Source organism: Lampris incognitus, chromosome 15 (assembly GCF_029633865.1).
Source record: "Lampris incognitus isolate fLamInc1 chromosome 15, fLamInc1.hap2, whole genome shotgun sequence".
Taxonomy (NCBI): Eukaryota; Metazoa; Chordata; class Actinopteri; order Lampriformes; family Lampridae; genus Lampris; species Lampris incognitus.
This window is the reverse complement of record NC_079225.1, coordinates 48,629,592-48,652,588: the sequence shown is the minus strand read 5'-3', so window position 1 is coordinate 48,652,588 and position 22,997 is coordinate 48,629,592. Positions and strand designations below refer to the sequence as shown.

General features: G+C 44.0%; 1 protein-coding gene across 1 annotated transcript in view; it reads left to right on the top strand.

Moving 5' to 3' along the window:
- Nucleotides 1-4,613, top strand: part of LOC130125320 (serine/threonine-protein kinase PAK 6-like) — an 18,063-nt gene extending 13,450 nt beyond the window's left edge. Inside the window, exon 10 of the mRNA XM_056294870.1 lies at nt 4,307-4,613. Within this exon, the coding sequence (XP_056150845.1) occupies nt 4,307-4,474 (168 nt within the window). The 3' untranslated portion in view covers nt 4,475-4,613. The remainder of the gene's footprint in view (nt 1-4,306) is intronic.
- The last annotated feature ends 18,384 nt before the right edge of the window (nt 4,614-22,997 follow it).

The following is a 22,997-nucleotide window of genomic DNA, read 5'->3' as shown; positions in this document are numbered from 1 at the left end:
AACCTGTAAGGAGAGTGTGAGGCAGATGTAGTGGGTCTGTGTCCATCCAAGCCGCCGCCAGGAAGCCCACAGACGCAGTCAGCAGCTCTGCTCAGTGGGTTCCTGCAGACACACCATACTTCACATGAACACAAGAGGCGAGGCAGACTCACAGCATCCAGAGAGATGACGGAGATGAGAGAAGTGATGAGAAGTGATGAGGCAGACTGACACAGCATCCAGAGAGATGACGGAGATGAGAGAAGTGATGAGAAGTGATGAGGCAGACTGACACAGCATCCAGAGAGATGACGGAGATGAGAGAAGTGATGAGGCAGACTGACACAGCATCCAGAGAGATGACGGAGATGAGAGAAGTGATGAGGCAGACTGACACAGCATCCAGAGAGATGACGGAGATGAGAGAAGTGATGAGAAGTGATGAGGCAGACTGACACAGCATCCAGAGAGATGACGGAGATGAGAGAAGTGATGAGAAGTGATGAGGCAGACTGACACAGCATCCAGAGAGATGACGGAGACGAGAGAAGTGATGAGAAGTGATGAGGCAGACTGACACAGCATCCAGAGAGATGACGGAGATGAGAGAAGTGATGAGAAGTGATGAGGCAGACTGACAAGGCATCCAGAGAGATGACGGAGACGAGAGAAGTGATGAGAGGGATGAGGCAAGCTGACAAGGCATCCAGAGAGATGACGGAGATGAGCGAAGTGATGAGAAGTGATGAGGCAGGCTGACACGGCATCCAGAGAGATGACGGAGATGAGAGAAGTGGTGAGAAGTGATGAGGCAGACTGACACAGCATCCAGAGAGATGACGGAGACGAGAGAAGTGATGAGAAGTGATGAGGCAGACTGACACGGCATCCAGAGAGATGACGGAGATGAGAGAAGTGATGAGAAGTGATGAGGCAGACTGACACAGCATCCAGAGAGATGACGGAGATGAGAGAAGTGGTGAGAAGTGATGAGGCAGACTGACACAGCATCCAGAGAGATGACGGAGATGAGAGAAGTGATGAGAAGTGATGAGGCAGACTGACACAGCATCCAGAGAGATGACGGAGACGAGAGAAGTGATGAGAAGTGATGAGGCAGACTGACACGGCATCCAGAGAGATGACGGAGATGAGAGAAGTGATGAGAAGTGATGAGGCAGACTGACACAGCATCCAGAGAGATGACGGAGATGAGAGAAGTGGTGAGAAGTGATGAGGCAGACTGACACAGCATCCAGAGAGATGACGGAGATGAGAGAAGTGATGAGAAGTGATGAGGCAGACTGACACAGCATCCAGAGAGATGACGGAGATGAGAGAAGTGATGAGAAGTGATGAGGCAGACTGACACGGCATCCAGAGAGATGACGGAGATGAGAGAAGTGATGAGAAGTGATGAGGCAGACTGACACAGCATCCAGAGAGATGACGGAGATGAGAGAAGTGGTGAGAAGTGATGAGGCAGACTGACACAGCATCCAGAGAGATGACGGAGATGAGAGAAGTGATGAGAAGTGATGAGGCAGACTGACACAGCATCCAGAGAGATGACGGAGATGAGAGAAGTGGTGAGAAGTGATGAGGCAGACTGACACAGCATCCAGAGAGATGACGGAGATGAGAGAAGTGATGAGAAGTGATGAGGCAGACTGACACAGCATCCAGAGAGATGACGGAGATGAGAGAAGTGATGAGAAGTGATGAGGCAGACTGACACAGCATCCAGAGAGATGACGGAGATGAGAGAAGTGATGAGAAGTGATGAGGCAGACTGACACGGCATCCAGAGAGATGACGGAGATGAGAGAAGTGATGAGGCAGACTGACACAGCATCCAGAGAGATGACGGAGATGAGAGAAGTGGTGAGAAGTGATGAGGCAGACTGACACAGCATCCAGAGAGATGATGGAGATGAGAGAAGTGATGAGAAGTGATGAGGCAGACTGACACAGCATCCAGAGAGATGACGGAGATGAGAGAAGTGATGAGAAGTGATGAGGCAGACTGACACAGCATCCAGAGAGATGACGGAGATGAGAGAAGTGATGAGAAGTGATGAGGCAGACTGACACAGCATCCAGAGAGATGACGGAGATGAGAGAAGTGATGAGAAGTGATGAGGCAGACTGACACGGCATCCAGAGAGATGACGGAGATGAGAGAAGTGATGAGGCAGACTGACACAGCATCCAGAGAGATGACGGAGATGAGAGAAGTGATGAGAAGTGATGAGGCAGACTGACACAGCATCCAGAGAGATGATGGAGATGAGAGAAGTGATGAGAAGTGATGAGGCAGACTGACACAGCATCCAGAGAGATGATGGAGATGAGAGAAGTGGTGAGAAGTGATGAGGCAGACTGACACAGCATCCAGAGAGATGACGGAGATGAGAGAAGTGATGAGAAGTGATGAGGCAGACTGACACAGCATCCAGAGAGATGACGGAGATGAGAGAAGTGATGAGAAGTGATGAGGCAGACTGACACAGCATCCAGAGAGATGACGGAGACGAGAGAAGTGATGAGAGGGATGCCAAAGTTCTCAAAGCAATTTTAAACAAGAACAGCGCTAACAATAGACTAAAGTTCCAGGACGGAGGGAGTGTGACCAAGGGATAATAGGACATATCACAAACAGGCTCTGAAGTCATCAGGCGGTCGAAAGAGAGAGAGAGAGAGAGAAAAATGGTGCTGGAAAGGGAGAAAGAAGGAATTTTACAAAACCCTTTACTAAGCACTACAATTGGTATATAGACAAAAGGACATCAGCCACAATAGTGCAAGTGAGGAAAAACAAACAACCCAACAATACAGCCAGGACTCGCCCTCATTACACAAATTAGAAAGAGAAGACCAGGTCTTCATCATCTCCAGGAGCACAATACTCCCCCTATTGCCCATTGAAGGTGGACAGCCTCCAGATTGTCTACCATTTTGTACTAGGCATGCTCCACCCTGAGCCGAGCCTTCATCAGTCCTGTAAGAACCTGATCAGGGTCCACACAGCCCACCGCCTGGACCCGACTATGTTGGCTCAGCCAGATGGCTAATTTGGCAGCAGCTGATATGAAACGTATAAGTGTGTGTGCACTGTTATTCCTGGCTAGGTATTTTGGGGCCATAGACAAACAACTGAAAAGAAAAAGCCTCCCCCAAGCCCCAAAACGAAGCCCATAACAACCCAAACACACCCACCAACCTAGGACACTGGACAAATAAATGTGTTAGAAGAGTGTCCCACTGTGGAGCAGAGAGACACACCTCCCTGTGATCAGCATCCAGGGGCACTCTGTGTCTGTTCGTGGCTATTGCCCCACTGAGAGGCTAATATTTCAGCCCCCTAAACTGGGGCATGACCAAACAGAAAAGGCACCCTTCAATTTCTACCCTTACAGTCAGACACCTCCCCTTAACTAACTCCACACATGATGATAACATCTTTGGATTGGTTCTTTCAGTTAGCCAAAGGAGTTGAATCGAGTGCAACTGGACTTGGTATATATCCGTGAAGACGTTTGGCCTCTCATCCACGAGGCTTCCTCAGTTCGTGCCTTTCTGACTAGACCAAGCTAGTCTGACTGGCTGCTGATGAGACTCAGAATTTATCCTCTAGGAGTCATTGTCAGAGCTATAGATATGCGTGGCTCTTTGTGTCCCGATGTTTACCAACGCCCGTCGCTAACAGAGCCATAGATATGAGTGGCTCTTTTGTGTACCAATGTTTGGCCGCGCCCGTCGTTATCGGAGCTATTGATTTGCATTTGTTTAGCAGCGACGGTCATTGGGGATGTTAGTTTCGACTTCGTTTTGAGAGTTAAAACGTCTTCACGGATATATACAAGTCCAGTTGTACTTGATTCAACTCCTTTGGATAACCATGACCTGGATGAATGAGAACATTCACAGACTTCTTTTAGTTAGCAACACTGAAGCTGGTGCCGTGGTTGAGTGTATGCGAGTCAAAAGTATGAAGAACGCTTCCCTGATCATGCACACAGGACAGCAGAAGAAGGATACAGGGGGAAACAATTCAAACTCTGCACCACTGTCAATCTACCACCCTCACACACCCAACCCAACCTCCCAGCATGCAGTGCAGAGGGGGGGGGGTAAACAACATGGGCACATGTGCTCAGAGCTACAAACAGAAGGTTAGAATGGTGTGATGCATTCAGAAAGTGTAGGAACAGTTCCTATTAAGTATTGTTGGCTTTGATGAAATTGTTGTACAAGCAAACAAGGCTAACTGCTAGTTAATTACAACTAGTTAATTAAAATGAGCCATCTCCTTGTTTCCCTCCAGATCTCTCCAGTTCTGAAGGACTTCCTGGGCTGTATGTTAACCCGGGACACCAAGCAGAGGGCCAGCGCCAGCAGCCTGCTGGAACACCCTTTCTTCCTGCAGGCTGGCACACCACAGTGCCTGGTACCACTGGTGGAACAGTACCGCAAACGCATGTCTCGCTGCTGAGAGGAACCCATACCAGAACCTGGACCAGAACCTGAAACAGAGCCTGGACCAGCTTCACCATCCCACACACCACCACCAAGTTCACCAACCAATGGACCCAGGTCTGTCTCTTTTCTATGATGAAGAAGACATGGCTAAAATCGACCACAGTTCCTCCAAAAGTTGGATGATGTTGAACGTTTGGATGACATCACCCATCAGCAGCCAATCATGTGTGAGTGATGCTGTAGGTCACTCCCATTAGTAACAGACCAACACCACGTAGTCATTGGATGTAGCTTACCAAGATGAACCAGATTAAATCTGAAGTCCATCTCTGGTTTCTCTTCAGTTTGTGAAGTCAACCAACAGACTCATGTGCTGTCATTTTCCCTGGTTCTCCATCTTCCACCACACAGACTGATGACACCACGTAGGCAGACCACTGTAAGACAAACTGACAGTCATTCATCTGGAGAGGGAAATCCTTTTAAATCTGTCCATCATTTTGTCTGTCAGCTCATGGACTGTTTTCATTTTCCTCCCGCTGGATGCAGCATCATCAGCATGCAGCATGTTTAGTTGTGATGGCGAACTTCACATCAACCGTCAGTCCCGGCCAGTCACACAGGTTTACTGTGTGTGAAGAGCAGCAGTCCAGTAAAATGAGAACAAATGAATCTACCACGGGGTTTCAGGGAAAACGGGTTTCTCGTTGAATACCAGTGGACTGTCTCACTCTCACCTGGAAAAGAGACTTAACGTTTTGTATTATCATTTACCTTTATTAGATAGTGAAAAGGCAGACAGGAAATGGGAGAGAGGTTGGACATGCAGCAAAGGCTGCTAGCTGCGACCACGTGACCATGTGGTGTGCATTGTACCCGTTCGGCTGCAGGGGGCGCCGATGTAACTTGTTTTACTCGCGTGGACACAATTTTATCTGAAGAAGACAAAACCCTGCTTGTTATCCTGCAAGCAGAACAAACAGCAGAGACTTCTTCTGCATGGCGGGAACGGCGATATTTAGTTGTGTGTATAGCTGTGTGTATAGTTGAGTTTTGGGGCTGGTCTCAAAACAGAAGATTAAAACTAGTGACGTCAGAGGGAGAATGTTGTTTTTTCATTAAGCAAAGTGTTGATTTAATTCAGAATACATGAATCCTTATTTGTCTCCCAACACTTCTCCACACGAGCCCTTCTTAAAGAAGAGAAGAAGATACTACGTGTTTAAAGAAGAGAAGATACTACGTGTTTAAAGAAGAGAAGAAGATACTACGTGTTTAAAGAAGAGAAGATACTACATGTTTAAAGAGAAGAAGATACTACGTGTTTAAAGAAGAGAAGATACTACATGTTTAAAGAAGAGAGGATACTACATGTTTAAAGAGAAGAAGATACTACGTGTTTAAAGAAGAGAAGATACTACGTGTTTAAAGAAGAGAAGAAGATACTACGTGTTTAAAGAAGAGAAGATACTACGTGTTTAAAGATGAGAAGATACTACGTGTTTAAAGAAGAGAAGAAGATACGTGTTTAAAGAAGAGAAGATACTACGTGTTTAAAGAAGAGAAGAAAATACTACGTGTTTAAAGAAGAGAAGATACTACGTGTTTAAAGATGAGAAGATACTACGTGTTTAAAGAAGAGAAGAAGATACGTGTTTAAAGAAGAGAAGATACTACGTGTTTAAAGAAGAGAAGAAAATACTACGTGTTTAAAGAAGAGAAGAAGATACTACGTGTTTAAAGAAGAGAAGAAGGTACTACGCGTTTAAAGAAGAGAAGAAGATACTACGCGTTTAAAGAAGAGAAGAAGATACTACGTGTTTAAAGAAGAGAAGATACTGTAGAATGACTCACGTGGAGGCAGCGTTAGCATCTAGGCTTAACATTTAATAATCATTGCAGGGGAACTCAGGTACAGTGTGCAGGCATGTAGCTGTGTGTATATTGCCGCCACTAGGCTGCATGAGCACGTGACTACTGTGTAAGTACGAACTATGCCTGACATGTAACTCTGCAAAGGAAGCAAATCTGTGTTAATGTAACATTAAACATTTCAACAACATTTCACCAACAAGAGAAGTATACTTATGACGGTAGGTAGAATTTACCATTTAACATTTCCACCAACAAGGCAAGTCAGTTCTTCTGTCCATGCACGCTTCATTCAGTGTATTTTGGGTTGGGCTTTGAAATCCTCCCAGATCTTGTGATATAGGGGGATTGAGATTGTCCAGCTGGTTCCACGACTGGTGGTGGCTCTTCAGTGGTCGCTTGAGTGCCATGGTCTGGCTCTCTAGTGAGTACTGATGGAATGTGTTCCACTTGAGTATTTTGGTCGAGGACATGTTGAGGTTCGGATACTGGCAGAATGTGCCGTCGGTTTCTCCCGTATTCCTTTCCTTCCGATTCAACGATGTAAGATCTAGGTTCATTGCACTTCCTTTTGATCACTCCGATCTTGTCATGTCCCTTTGTAGTCTGAAGACGGACCATTTGGGACGGTTCTAGTTTAGGCAGTGGTCTGCTTGACTTGTCATAGTGCGCTTTCTGCATTCCCCGTTTCTTTGACGGCTGAGCCCGGACCGTTACAGTGTCCTTTGACGACGGCGCCAACAGCTGCTGGCTGGCAGGTAGGGTGGTGCGTGTTCTCCTAGATAGGAGACGCTGAGCGGGAGAGCCCAGGGTTGTATCTCGTAGCACGTTCCGAATGTTGAGCAGATTCAGAAGTAGATCTGTCCCATCTCTCTTTGAAGTTTCAAGCAGCCTCTTTGCACTTTGAACTGCCCGTTCTGCCAGGCCGTTTGCTTGTGGGTATTCAGGACTGCTGGTTGCATGGTGGAAACCCAGGTTGTGGCAAACTCACGGAAAGTATGACTGGAGAACTGGGTGCCATTTTCTGAAAAGGCAGTTTCAGGGACACCATGGATTGAGAAGTGCCGCTTTAGCTTGTTGACCACACTTTGTGAAGAGAGGTTTTTAAGTGGATCGATTTCAAACCACCCTGAGTACGAGTCGACCAAGACCAGGTAGTGGTGACTGTTCCTGATGGTGAGTTTCGACTGTGATTGGCTTGCCGAAGACATAGTCGTAGAACTTGAAACATGCAGACACCACCGCCAGCAGCTCCTTTTCTATCTGCGCATATCTTGTCTCAGTCTCAGGCGTGTTGAGGTGAGAGTCAGAACTTTGAATGTTGGCACTATGACTGGTAAAGGGAGAGAGCTGGCTGACATGATGGAAAGAAGAAAGGTAGGCATACTGTGTGTGCAAGAGACCAGGTGGAAGGGGAGTAAGGCCAGGAGTATCGGAGGTGGGTTCAAACTCTTTTACCATGGTGTGAATGGGAGGAGAAATGGGGTAGGGGTAATTCTGAAGGAAGAGTATGTCAAGAGCGTGCTGGAGGTGAAGAGAGTGTCAGACAGAGTGATGAGTATGAAGCTGGAAATTGAAGGTTTATTGCTGAATGTTATCAGTGCATATGCCCCGCAAGTTGGGTGTGAGATGGAAGAGAAAGAAGAATTCTGGAGTGAGTTGGACGACATGGTGGAGAGGGTACCCAAGGAGGAGAGAGTGGTGATTGGAGTGGACTTCAATGGACATGTTGGTGAAGGGAACAGAGGTGATGAGGTGATGGGAAGGTATGGAGTCAAGAAGAGAAATGTGGAAGGACAGATGGTGGTCGATTTTGCGAAAAGGATGGAAATGGCTGTGGTGAATATATATTTCAAGAAGAGGGAGGAACACAGGGTGACGTACAAGAGTGGAGGAAAGTGCACACAGGTGGACTATATCTTATGTAGAAGGCGCCATCTAAAAGGGATTGGAGACTGCAAGGTGGTGACAGGGGAGAACGTAGCTAGGCAGCATAGGATGGTGGTCTGTAGGATGACTTTGGAGACCAAGAAGAGGAAGTGAGTGAAGACACAGCCGAAGATCAAATGGTGGAAGTTGAAGAAGGAAGACTGTTGTGTGGAGTTCAGGCAGGAGTTAAGACAGGCACTGGGTGGTAGTGAAGAGTTGCCGGATGGCTGGACAACCACTGCAGAAATAGTGAGGGAGACAGCTAGGAAGGTACTTGGTGTGTCATCAGGACAGAGGAAGGAAGACAAGGAGACTTGGTGGTGGAATGAGGAAGTACAGCAATTATACAGAGGAAAAGGTTGGCAAAGAAGAAGTGGGATAGTAAGAGAGATGAAGAAAGTAGACAGGAGTACAAGGAGATGCAGTGTAAAGCAAAGGGAGTGGTGGCAAAGGCAAAGGAAAAGGCGTATGGTGAGTTGTATGACAGATTAGACACTAAGGAAGGAGAAAAGGACTTGTACCGATTGGCTAGACAGAGAGACCGAGCTGCGAAGGATGTGCAGCAAGTTAGGGCGATCAAGGAGAGAGATGGAAATGTGCTGACAAGCGAGGAGAGTGTGCTGAGAAGGTGGAAGGAGTACTTTGAGGGGCTGATGAATGAAGAAAATTAGAGAGAGAGACGGTTGGATGATGTAGGGATAGTGAATCAGGAAGTTCAGTGGATTAACAAGGAGGAACTGAGGGCAGCTATGAAGAGGATGAAGAGTGGAAAGGCAGTTGGTCCTGATGACATACCTGTGGAGGCATGGAGATGTTTAGGAGAGATGGCAGTGGAGTTTTTAACTAGATTGTTTAACACAATCTTGGAAAGTGAGAGGATGCCTGAGGAGTGGAGAAGAAGCATACTGGTACCGATTTTCAAGAACAAGGGCGATGTGCAGAACTGTAACAACTACAGAGGTATAAAGTTGATCAGCCACAGCATGAAGATTTGGGAAAGAGTAATAGAAGCTAGGTTAAGAAGAGAGGTGATGATCAGCAGCAGCAGTATGGTTTCATGCCAGGAAAGAGCACCACAGATGTGATGTCTGCTTTGAGAATGTTGATGGAGAAGTATAGAGGAGGTCAGAAGGAGTTACACTGTGTCTTTGTAGATTTAGAGAAAGCATACGACAGGGTGCCAAGAGAGGAGGTGTGGTATTGTATGAGGAAGTCAGGAGTTGCAGAGAAGTATGTAGGAGTGGTGCAGGATATGTATGAGGGAAGTGTGACAATGGTGAGGTGTGCGGTTGGAATGACAGATGGGTTCAAGGTGGAGGGGGGATTACATCAAGGATCGGCTCTGAGCCCTTTCTTGTTTGCAGTGGTGATGGACAGGTTGACGGACAAGATCAGGCGGGAGTCTCCATGGACGATGATGTTCGCGGATGACATTGTGATCAGTAGCGAGAGTAGGGTGCAGGTTGAGGAGAGCCTGGAGAGGTGGAGGTATGCACTGGAGAAGAGGAATGAAAGTCAGTAGGAGCAAGACGGAATACCTATGCGTGAATGAGAGGGAGGACAGTGGAATGGACAGGATGCAAGGAGTGGAGGTGACAAAGGCATTTGAGTTTAAATACTTGGGGTCAACTGTCCAAAGTAACAGGGAGTGCAGAAGAGAGGTGAAAAAGAGAGTGCAGGCAGGGTGGAGTGGGTGGAGAAGAGTGTCAGGAGTGATGTGTGACAGAAGGGTACCAGCAAGAGTTAAAGGGAAGGTTTACAAGATGGTTGTGAGACCAGCTATGTTATATGGTTTGGAGACATTGGCACTGACGAAAAGACAGGAGGCGGAGCTGGAGGTGGCAGAGTTGAAGATGCTAAGATTTTCACTGGGAGTAACGAAGAAGGACAGGATTAGGAACGATTATATTAGAGGGACCGCTCAGGTTGGACGGTTTGGAGACAAAGCAAGAGAGGCAAGATTGAGATGGCTTGGACATGTGTGGAGGAGAGATGCTGAGTATATTGGGAGAAGGATGGTGAATATGGAGCTGCCAGGGAAGAGGAGAAGAGGAAGGCCAAAGAGGAGGTTTATGGATGTGGTGAGGGAGGACATGCAGGTGGCTGGTGTGACAGAGGAAGATGCAGAAGACAGGAAGAAATGGAAACGGATGATCCGCTGTGGCGACCCCTAACGGGAGCAGCCGAAAGTAGTAGTACGTTTGCCGATGCTGTCTGAGTCCTCTGCTGTGACCAGATGATTGACAGGTTTGTATGCACGGGCTTGTCTAGCGGACCTGCAGCACCTTTTGAAATGGTTGTATGTGTTGCAGTTGTGGCACTGCTGCCCGTATGCCGGACACTCCCTTGGTGGGTGATTTCCACCGCAATTTCGGCAGTTGCTGATCCCTGTTGTTGAGGTTTGTTCACTCTGCGACGTTAATCTGACTCCCTTCTGCTTTTTTTCTAAAGGCTTTGGGATATTGGACAGCATGCACGCTGACTGGGGCATGCGCTGGAGTGGTCAGACTTTTGCTGTGTTGCTCAGCTAGGTCACTTATTTGACACATATGAATAGCCTTAGCTAGAGCTAGCTCACTTTCTTTGAGTAGTGCTTCTCTGACACTATCACTGGTAATGCCGCACACTAAACCGTCTCTGATCAGCTCCTGCTGGAGAACTCCGGAATTACAGCCTTTAGATTTGATGCTGAGTGTACTCACATATGCTTCCACTGTTTCCCCAGGTTTCTGGTTTCTGGAGTTGAAGGAAAGCCTCTCCATGGGGATGTTTGTCTGAGGGTTGCACATTTCCCTGAATTTTCTTTTCAAACATTCCGGGTCTTCTCGTGTCCTTGCCCGCCTCATGATGGACCCCGTCTTCTGCGAGCACCGCTGGTGAATACGTGGATGAGCGTTCACCTTCGCTCGCCTCTGCTCCTGCTAAGGTTGGCAGTATGGACACTTGCCTTCTGGCTGGTTTGTCCCTGTGCGCCGAGGCGATGAATATGTCATATTCCTGCTCGAATACGCGCCAATTCTCTGCTACAGTACCATGGAAGGTAAGAGGGTCTGGTCGCCGAAATCCGTCTGCCATTGTCGCCCCTCTGGCGAGCTTTTCCTCTTCTGTCGTCTCTGTGGAGTTGCTCCCGTGCAGAGGGACCGGCTACGTTAGTTAGCCAGCGCCGCTAACCGGACTCACTTCGCCGAACAAGGCGTCGGATCTGACTATGGATCTTCCGAGTCGGGACAGTACCAGGTTTCACTGCTGACACCATGTAGAATGACCCGCATGGAGGCAGTGTTAGCGTCTAGGCTTAACAGTTAATAATCACTGCAGGGGAACTCGGGTACAGTGTACAGGCATGTAGCTGTGTGTATAGCGCCGCCACTAGGCTGCATGGTCACATGACTACTCTGTAAGTACGGAGTGCAGGTCAGTACAAACACAACGCTACAAGGTTCTTTAAACACGTAGTATCTGTAGATAAGAGAAGAAGATACTACGTGTTTAAAGAAGAGAAGAAGATACTACGTGTTTAGAATAGAGAAGATACTACGTGTTTAAAGAAGAGAAGAAGATACTACGTGTTTAAAGAAGAGAAGAAGGTACTACGTGTTTAAAGAAGAGAAGATACTACGTGTTTACAGAAGAGAAGAAGATACTACGTGTTTAAAATAGAGAAGATACTACGTGTTTAAAGAAGAGAAGAAGATACTACGTGTTTAAAGAAGAGAAGAAGATACTACGTGTTTAAAGAAGAGAAGAAGATGCTACGTGTTTAAAGAAGAGAAGAAGATACTACGTGTTTAAAGAAGAGAAGAAGATACTACGTGTTTAAAGAAGATACTACGTGTTTAAAATAGAGAAGATACTACGTGTTTAAAGAAGAGAAGATACTACGTGTTTAAAGAAGAGAAGAAGATACTACGTGTTTAAAGAAGAGAAAAGATACTACGTGTTTCAAGAAGAGAAGAAGATACTACGTGTTTAAAGAAGAGAAGAAGATGCTACGTGTTTAAAGAAGAGAAGATACTACGTGTTTAAAGAAGAGAAGATACGTGTTTAAAGAAGAGAGTAAGATGCTACGTGTTTAAAGAAGAGAAGAAGATACTACGTGTTTAAAGAAGAGAATAAGATGCTACGTCTTTAAAGAAGAGAAGAAGATACTACGTGTTTAAAGAAGAGAAAAAGATACTACGTGTTTAAAGAAGAGAAAAAGATACTACGTGTTGAAGAGTGTTAACATGGTAAAACTATGGCTGTTCTCTGTGACAAGCTGATGGAAATAAAATGACAATGTTCCCTATGTTTCATGGTGTTTTTTTTTTTTTTTTACTGGTGACTTTTTCTGTAGCGTTATACTTTATATCAGGTTATAGTATATATCAGGTTATATCAGGTTATGGTATATATCAGGTTATAGTATATATCAGCTTATATCAGGTTATGGTATATATCAGGTTATATCAGGTTATGGTATTGTAACGATCACGGATGAATAGGCTCGGTAGCCCTTGGCTAACGGGTTGGACCCTTTAGTCGACTGGTTAGCGCTGTGATACGGGTTCGCGTCCCGGCTGCGGCGGTTCCTGCGGTTGCTCCCCAACTTTGCTACATTGGTGGCAGAAGTGGGATGGTGAGAGCGTGAAGGACGTGAGACCATCGGAAGCGTTTCCCGAATGATGGAGTAGTGTAACGAAAAAGTACACACGTTAGCCCTTGGCTATCGGGCCGGACCTTTTAGTCGAGCGGTTAGCAATGTCGCCCGCGGTGCGGGACATACGGGTTCGCGTCCCGGCTACGGCGGTTCCTGCGGTTGCCCCCCGAATTAACTACAGTATATATCAGTTTATAGTATATATCAGGTTATCGTATATATCAGGTTATAATATATATATCAGGTTATAGTATATATCAGGTTATAGTATATATCAGGTTATATTAGGTTATGGTATATATCAGGTTATAGTATTTATTGGGTTATAGAATATATCAGGATCAGGTTATAGTATATATGGGTTATGGTATATATCAGGTTATATCAGGTTATGGTATATATCAGGTCATGGTATATATCAGGTTATAGTATATATCAGGTTATATTAGGTTATGGTATATATCAGGTTATATCAGGTTATGGTATATATCAGGTTATGGTATATATCAGGTTATAGTATATATCAGGTTATATCAGGTTATGGTATATATCAGGTTATATCGGGCTATAGTATATATCAGGTTATGGTATATATCAGGTTATATCAGGTTATGGTATATATCAGGTTAGACGAGGTTACAGTATATATCAGGTTATAGTATTTATTGGGTTATGGTATATATCAGGTTAGATGAGGTTATAGTATAGATCAGGTTATAGTATGTATTGGGTTTTAAGATATATCAAGATCAGGTTATAGTATATATCAGGTTATATCAGGTTATGGTATATATCAGGTTATAGTATATATTCGGTTATGGTATATATCAGGTTAGATGAGGTTATAGTATAGATCAGGTTATAGTATTTATTGGGTTTTAACATATATCAAGATCAGGTTATAGTATATATCAGGTTATATCAGGTTATGGTATATATCAGGTTTTAGTATAGATCAGGTTATACCAGGTTATATCAGGTTATGGTATATATATCAGGTTATATCGGGCTATAGTAAATATCAGGTTATATCGGGCTATAGTATATATCAGGTTATATCAGGTTATGGTATATATCAGGTTGTACATACTGTATGTATGCATACTGTATACACTGTACTGTACATTGTACATACTGTACTGCAATACTGTGCTGTACATTGTACATAATGTTCTGTACATTGTATATACTGCACTGCAAATTGTACATACTGTATTGTACATTGTACACACTGTATGTGTGCACACTGTACATACTGTACTGTGCATTGTATATAATGTACTGTACATTGTACATATTGTACTGCACATTATATATACTATACTGTAATGTACATTGTACATAATGTTCTGTACATTGTATATACTGCACTGCAAATTGTACATACTGTATTGTACATTGTACACACTGTATGTGTGCACACTGTACATACTGTACTGTGCATTGTATATAATGTACTGTACATTGTACATATTGTACTGCACATTATATATACTATACTGTAATGTGCATTGTATATAATGTACTGTACATTGTACATACTGTACTGCACATTATATATACTATACTGTACTGTGCATTGTATATAATGTACTGTACACTGTACATACTGTACTGCACATTATATATACTATACTGTACTGTGCATTGTACATACTGTACTGCACATACTGAACTGCACATTGTATATATGTACTGGACATTGTACATACTGTACTGTACACACTGTACTGTAAATTGTACACAATGTACTGCACATTATATATACTATACTGTACTGTGCTTGTATATAATGTACTGTACATTGTACATACTGTACTGCACATTATATATACTATACTGTACTGTGCATTGTATATAATGTACTGTACATTGTACATACTGTACTGCACATACTGAACTGTACATTGTATATATGTACTGTACATTGTAGATACTGGACTGTACATGGTCGGTAATCTGGTTCAAGTCATCTAGGTCCGGCGTGTATGTAAGTAAGCTGCTGACATGTACTTCAGCATCTCTGAGATGATATATTCTCTGGATCACTGTACTTATCACCTTAGTATTTCAGCTGTATGAGTCAGTCCTGGTGTAGACAGTATGTGAAGACTGTGGCTGTAGGAAGGCGGGATCGTGTCTTCATGTCTAGACAGGGTTTTGTTCCGCAGTGAGTCAACATTTCAGCCGAGAGAACGACCCCAATATCACCTGGCGGAGAAATGCAACAAAAAGACACGAGCAGAGGCCCCCGGCGTGGCCCGGGGGATGTTCTCCCCAAAACAACCAACTCCGTGGGGTCTTCACCATAGAATCCACGATGACATATAGTACAATTTATGATGCGACACACGCGATAAACGAACGTTATTAACGAAAATGACCGGATGTCTTCATTTTCAATCCCTTCCTCAAGCTGCTTTGCCAAAGTGTGTATTAGTCGCTCAGCGCTCGAGCGCCTCAGGGTAAACCACGTTGCGTGCCCTCAGGCTAGAATTGACAATGTTGGGTGCAGTGCCTCCCTTGACCACTGGAAGGATTTGCCGGAAGTCTCCATAAAGCATCGTTGGAATGCCTCTTTCGCAAATAAAGCAGATTTTTTACTTGGTTTTTGAATTGTTGTTTTCTCTTCGAACTGTGCAACCCTTAAGCGAACATACAAGCACACTCTCACTTTATACATACATACATACATACATACATACATACATACATACATACATACATACATACATACATACATACATACACATATATATATATACACACACACACATATATATATATAGACTTCTGGTCTTAAATTATAAAGACGTTTATAATTAAACAATATAACATAATTATACAGACTAGACAGCATAAAGAGATACCATATAACATGTGTACAGGATGTCCAGTCTGTCCACACTAACTACTACTGGTACTGCTTTAACCTGGTATTTACCATAGTATTTACACTGCTCTACTGGGTTGCATGGATCAAAACCATATATCTGAAATAAATGTAGACTTCTCGAACTTCAAGTTGTCTGGAACACATTACGTTAAATACTACGTTAAATACTATGTTAAATATGATGGTACATACTTTATTAAATACTGTATTAAATACTGTGTTAAATACTATATTTAATACTATGTTAAACGCTTTATTAATTACTATATTAAATACTGTCAAATACTATGTTAAATACTAAATACTATATTAGATAATATGATAAATCCTATATTACTGTTACATACCTTATTAAATACTATGTAAAATACTATGTAAATACTGTTAAAACTGTTAATACTAAATTAAATACTATGTTAAATACTTTATCAAATACAATATTATATTGAATACTATGTTAAATACTATATTAAGTACTATAACAATAATAATCAATCTTACATGGCGCTTTTCTAACACTCAAAGTCACTTTACAATAAACGTGTGGCAGGATGAGGAAAACACAGGAGACCAAGGCGAGTTTGATGTTTATTCCTCAGCTCCGAAACCAAACTGCAGCCGGAACAACCCTGCACCGGCGAGCCCGGGAACGTAAACCACGCCCCCAACGTAAACCACGCCCCCAGCTCTGCTGAGTGAGAGGCACAGCCCCTAGTGTCCGCCACACAGCCCCCCCCCCTCCCCGAACACCCAGAAGGGACTCCTGGAAAGGAAATCCGTGTCTCACTGGAGGCTTAAGCAGCCTGCCGTAACGGCTGCGCCGTCCCTCAGCCGGAACAGTAGGGGAAACACAGTCCAAAGCCGGCTGAGAAGCAGAACGCTGAACCCATGAAGACACTGCCGGGGTCCTGGAAGGAGGACGACCCCGACGGGGAACCTGGACCGGAAACACAACTTCGCCCGCCACCCTGTGAGCCGGTTTAAGCCTATCAAGCGTGACACGCTCCCTACGCCCACCCATATCCAGCACAAAACCCTTAGGACCCGTCTCAAGAACCCGAAATGGGCCATCGTATGGGGGTTGGAGGGGCGAGCGGTGAGCGTCATGCCGTACAAAAACAAAACGAGCCGACATGAGCTCCGCAGGCACGAACCACCGCGGAAAACAGTGGTGAACGGGGCCTGGAACCCGAGTGCTGTCGGACAAACAAGGATAAACGGCCGGAACTCCCAGCGGAACTCCCAGGTAAACATTCCCCAGGGACGCGGAGTGCGGTGTACCTGCACACCCAAGGATCGCGCAAGTGCCGACCAGAGCTCTGACACGAACTGGGGGCCCCTGTCTGAGGTGATATCTGACGGAGTGCCGAAACGGGCGACCCAGGAGGAAAGAAACGCGCGTTCAACATCCGAGGATGTTGTGGAGGACAGAGGGACGTTGTGGAGGACAGAGGGACAGCCTCTGGCCTCCACAACATCCTCTGTCCTCCACAACGTTGTGGAGGACAGAGGGACAGCCTCTGTCCTCCACAACATCCGAGGATGTTGTGGAGGACAGAGGGACAGCCTCTGGCCACCTGGTGGTCCGATCTACCATTGTGAGCAGGTGCGTAAAACCCTGTGAAGAAGGTAGAGGGCCCACCAGGTCCACATGCACGTGGTCGAAACGTCTGGCCGGGATCGGAAACGGTTCGAGGGGCGACTTAGTGTGCTGGTGGACCTTAGCGCGCTGGCACGCTACACATGCAGCCGCCCACCCCTTGACGTCCTTGCGGAGGCCAGGCCAGACGAACTTGGAACCGACCAACTCCACCGACGCCCGAACTCCAGGGGGCGAGAGGGAGTGAATCGAATCGAAAAGTCGACGGCGCCAGTTCACCGGAACAACGGGGCGGGGACGGCCGGTGGAGACATCGCAGAGGAGGGCAGGACGCCTTCCTGCATCACAGCGTCCTCTAGCTCGAGACCGGTACGCGTTGACCTAAGGGCAAGGACGTCCGGGTCGCTGGGCTGGTCGGCAGCCATAGCGGAGAAATCCACACCGAGGTGCACAGGACACACAAGCACACGTGACAGACAATCAGCAACAGGGTTGGACTTCCCGGCCACGTGCTGAATGGCCGCTGTGAACTCGGAGATCGCAAGTCGTTGTATTCTGTTTTTATTCACGTTTTACACAACGTCCCAACCTCACAGGAACCGGGGTTTGTAGTATATGAAATACTACTTTAAATACTAATAAATAAATACCATCTAAAGTACGGTGGGGTCAGCTGTGCTGGATGGTCTGATGCAGGTGATTTATTTGGAAGATGTAATAAAGCAGCACGCAGAGGAGCCACTGCCAGTCATGTGACGTCAGCAACAAATCCACACATCCAACTCAGAGAACACAACTCATACTGCACACAACTCATACACACCTCTCAGAGAACACAACTCATACACACCTCTCAGAGAACACAACTCATACACACCTCTCAGAGACCACAACTCATACACACCTCTCAGAGAACACAACTCATACACACCTCTCAGAGACCACAACTCATACACACCTCTCAGAGAACACAACTCATACACACCTCTCAGAGACCACAACTCATACTGCACACAACTCATACACACCTCTCAGAGAACACAACTCATACTGCACACAACTCATACACACCTCTCAGAGAACACAACTCATACTGCACACAACTCATACACACCTCTCAGAGAACACAACTCATACACACCTCAGAGAACACAACTCATACACACCTCTCAGAGAACACAACTCATACACACCTCTCAGAGAACACAACTCATACACACCTCTCAGAGAACACAACTCATACACACCTCTCAGAGAACACAACTCATACACACCTCAGAGAACACAACTCATACACACCTCTCAGAGAACACAACTCATACACACCTCTCAGAGAACACAACTCATACACGCCACTCAGAGAACACAACTCATACTGCACACAACTCATACACACCTCTCAGAGACCACAACTCATACACACCTCTCAGAGAACACAACTCATACACACCTCTCAGAGAACACAACTCATACACACCACTCAGAGAACACAACTCATACACACTACTCAGAGAACACAACTCATACACACTACTCAGAGAACACAACTCATACACACCTCTCAGAGAACACAACTCATACACACCTCTCAGAGAACACAACTCATACACACCACTCAGAGAACACAACTCATACACACCACTCAGAGAACACAACTCATACACACCTCTCAGAGACCACAACTCATACACACCTCTCAGAGAACACAACTCATACACACCTCTCAGAGAACACAACTCATACACACCACTCAGAGAACACAACTCATACACACCTCTCAGAGAACACAACTCATACACACCACTCAGAGAACACAACTCATACACACCTCTCAGAGACCACAACTCATACACACCTCTCAGAGAACACAACTCATACACACCTCTCAGAGAACACAACTCATACACACCTCTCAGAGAACACAACTCATACACACTACTCAGAGAACACAACTCATACACACCTCTCAGAGAACACAACTCATACACACCACTCAGAGAACACAACTCCATGTGCATCACATTATTTGTTACCCGCTGGAAAAGCAGTGGGGGATGAACTACACACCTCTTTTGTCCTGCCCCCTCTCACCTACTCTGATGTTCGTTCAGCTACTATACATTACACACTCAATTCCCACTGTACTGTATACTTCACTGTACTGTATACTTCACTGTACTGTATACTTCACTACACTGTATACTTCACTGTACTGTATACTTCACTACACTGTACACTTCACTGTACTGTATACTTCACTACACTGTACACTTCACTGTACTGTACACTTCACTGTACTGTATACTTCACTGTACTGTATACTTCACTGTACTGTATACTTCACTACACTCTACACTTCACTGTACTGTATACTTCACTGTACTGTATACTTCACTGTACTGTATACTTCACTGTACTGTATACTTCACTACACTGTACACTTCACTGTACTGTATACTTCACTGTACTGTATACTTCACTACACTGTATACTTCACTGTACTGTATACTTCACTACACTGTACACTTCACTGTACTGTATACTTCACTACACTGTACACTTCACTACACTGTACACTTCACTGTACTGTATACTTCACTACACTGTATACTTCACTACACTGTATACTTCACTGTACTGTACACTTCACTGTACTGTATAGTTCACTTTACTGTATACTTCACTGTACTGTATAGTTCACTTTACTGTATACTTCACTGTACTGTACACTTCACTGTACTGTATAGTTCACTTTACTGTATACTTCACTGTACTGTACACTTCACTGTACTGTATAGTTCACTTTACTGTATACTTCACTGTACTGTACACTTCACTGTACTGTACACTTGACATTCAATGCAAGTTGTGTGGCACAATACAAACTCACCTACTGTGAACAGTAAGAGAAGAAACGCATCAAAACACACGAGAAAGAAAAGGCAAAACACAAGCGAGAAAGAGAAAGTAAAACACAAGCGAGAAAGTAAAACACATGCTGAAGTCACGTAGCAAGAATAAACACATCTCAGTGCTACGTACAACCCACATATCCACTCGCCGTCATAGAAAGAAAAATAAAAACATGTAATAAGAAATGTTTAGAGAGAAATAAAACCTAGACAGGTAACACAACTCTTGGTCGTCCCTATATGTCTTGATAATCAGTTCTTTGTACTTCTTCTTGAACTGTGTAGTGTTTGTACTGTGTTTGAGTTCCATGCTCACACTGTTCCAGTTTTACCCCACAGACTGAGATGCCCATGCTCTTCACGGTTGTACCAACAAATCATTTCTTGAGGTTTAATTTCCCTCTCAAATCATGTTCCCCTTCTCTATGTGAGAGTACATTGTGTATTTTACAGGGTAGTAGAGTGTTTCTTCTCTATGTGAGAGTATTCTGTGTATTTTACTGGGTAGTATAGTGTGTCTCCTCTTTGTGAGAGTATTCTGTGTATTTTACTGGGTAGTATAGTGTTTCTTCTCTTTGTGAGAGTACGTTGTGTATTTTACTGGGTAGTATAGTGTTTCTCCTCTTTGTGAGAGTATGTTGTGTATTTTACTGGGTAGTATAGTGTTTCTCCTCTTTGTGAGAGTACGTTGTGTATTTTACTGGGTATTATAGTGTTTCTCCTCTTTGTGAGAGTATGTTGTATTTTACTGGGTAGTATAGTGTTTCTCCTCTTTGTGAGAGTACTGGGTAGTGCAGTGTTTCTTGTGTTGAACATTATTTATGCTGTGCTAAGTTCTACTAAATCCCTGAACTTCAAGACACTTGGCTTTATAAACAGCTTGTTATTAAAAATTCCTTCTTGCACATCCTCATGATGTTAGTTAGCTTGTTTTTATATTTGTCCTATTTTATTTCTGCTTCACTAGATCTGTGCTTTATGAGTTTGTTCTTTACAGAGTTTATGTTTTATATGACAAGCGTTATGTAGTCCCTCTGTGATCCATGGACCATCTTTATATTTCTGTCCACTGTTGAATCGTTTTACTGGGCAGTCTTTATCATACGAGGATTGGAATATGTTTAGCAATGAATTGTAAGCCTTGTCAGTGTCTTTCTCTTTGTGTACTGTATTCCAGTTATGTGTTAGTAATTCCTCTTTAAAAGCATTAATGGATTCCACTGTTCTTACTCTCTCATATGTTTCATGTTGGGAACTTTTTTCTTAATAAAATTACAATCAGAAACTATAAAAACTGGTAGATGGTCACTGATGTCATTTAATAAAAATTAAATACTACATTAAATACCATGTTAAGTACTGTGTTGTGTAAAAAGGATCCAGTGTCGGTGTAAAGTCGTGTCTCTTTCAGACCTTCTTGTTTCGGTGTTTGGGCGTCCGGAGACGCCGGCTGACATCGTTGATGATAAAACGCTATCAGCAGGTATTTTAAGAGCTTCTATCAGTCGAGAAAGAGAGAAGAAAGCCCCTCTCGCTCTCTTCTCTTCTTACTTTAGCCAGCACTCGTTACTGTTGACGACATGTAAAAGATTTGATTCCATTTATCATCAGTGTGCTTTGGCTCTGACCTTTGATCTCTTTTCTGTTGGTTGCTTGAAATCTTGCAGAACATGAAGTTGAAGTTTAACTACGGATGTTCTCATCCCAAGTCTCTTGTTCTGGTCCCTGATTTGTAAATATGTAAATATTCTGGTCCCTGATCTGTAAACATGCAAATATTCTGGTCCCTGATCTGTAAACATATAAATATTCTGGTCCCTGATCTGTAAACATGCAAATATTCTGGTCCCTGATCTGTAAACATGTAAATATTCTGACCCTCATCTGTAAACATGCGAATATTCTGGTCCCTGATCTGTAAACATGTAAATATTCTGGTCCCTGATCTGTAAACATGCAAATATTCTGGTCCCTGATCTGTAAACATGCAAATATTCTGGTCCCTGATCTGTAAACATGCAAATATTCTGGTCCCAGATCTGTAAACATGCAAATATTCTGGTCCCAGATCTGTAAACATGCAAATATTCTGGTCCCTGATCTGTAAACATGCAAATATTCTGGTCTCTGATCTGTAAACATGCAAATATTCTGGTCCCTGATCTGTAAACATGCAAATATTCTGGTACCTGATCTGTAAACATGTAAATATTCTGGTCCCTGATTTGTAAACATGTAAATATTCTGGTCCCTGATCTGTAAACATGACTGTTTGCAAGCTGCGCCTGGAAGAATTACATATATTTCATAATGTCAAAAGTTAATTCCTACCTCTCGTGTTCCTGACTAATACTTCTCATAGTATTACTGGTTCTTCATAGTGGTAATAGGAATAATTGTTGTTAATCCACGTGTCTGTTTGACCTCTACATGTGTTACTTATCATAGTGTAGTGATTTGAAGTGTACAATAGTAAATTCAAGTCAAAGCAGACCAGATGATAACATCGCTTACCATTATTCCACCATGAATCAAACCTGCTTACTGGTTCTACTTTAACATGGCATTTACACTGGTCTACTGGTACTGCTTCAACATGGTATTTGGTATTACATGGTAATACCAGCAGTAAATTCAAGTCAAAGCAGACCAGATAATAATATACCTTACAGTTCTTCCACCCTGAAT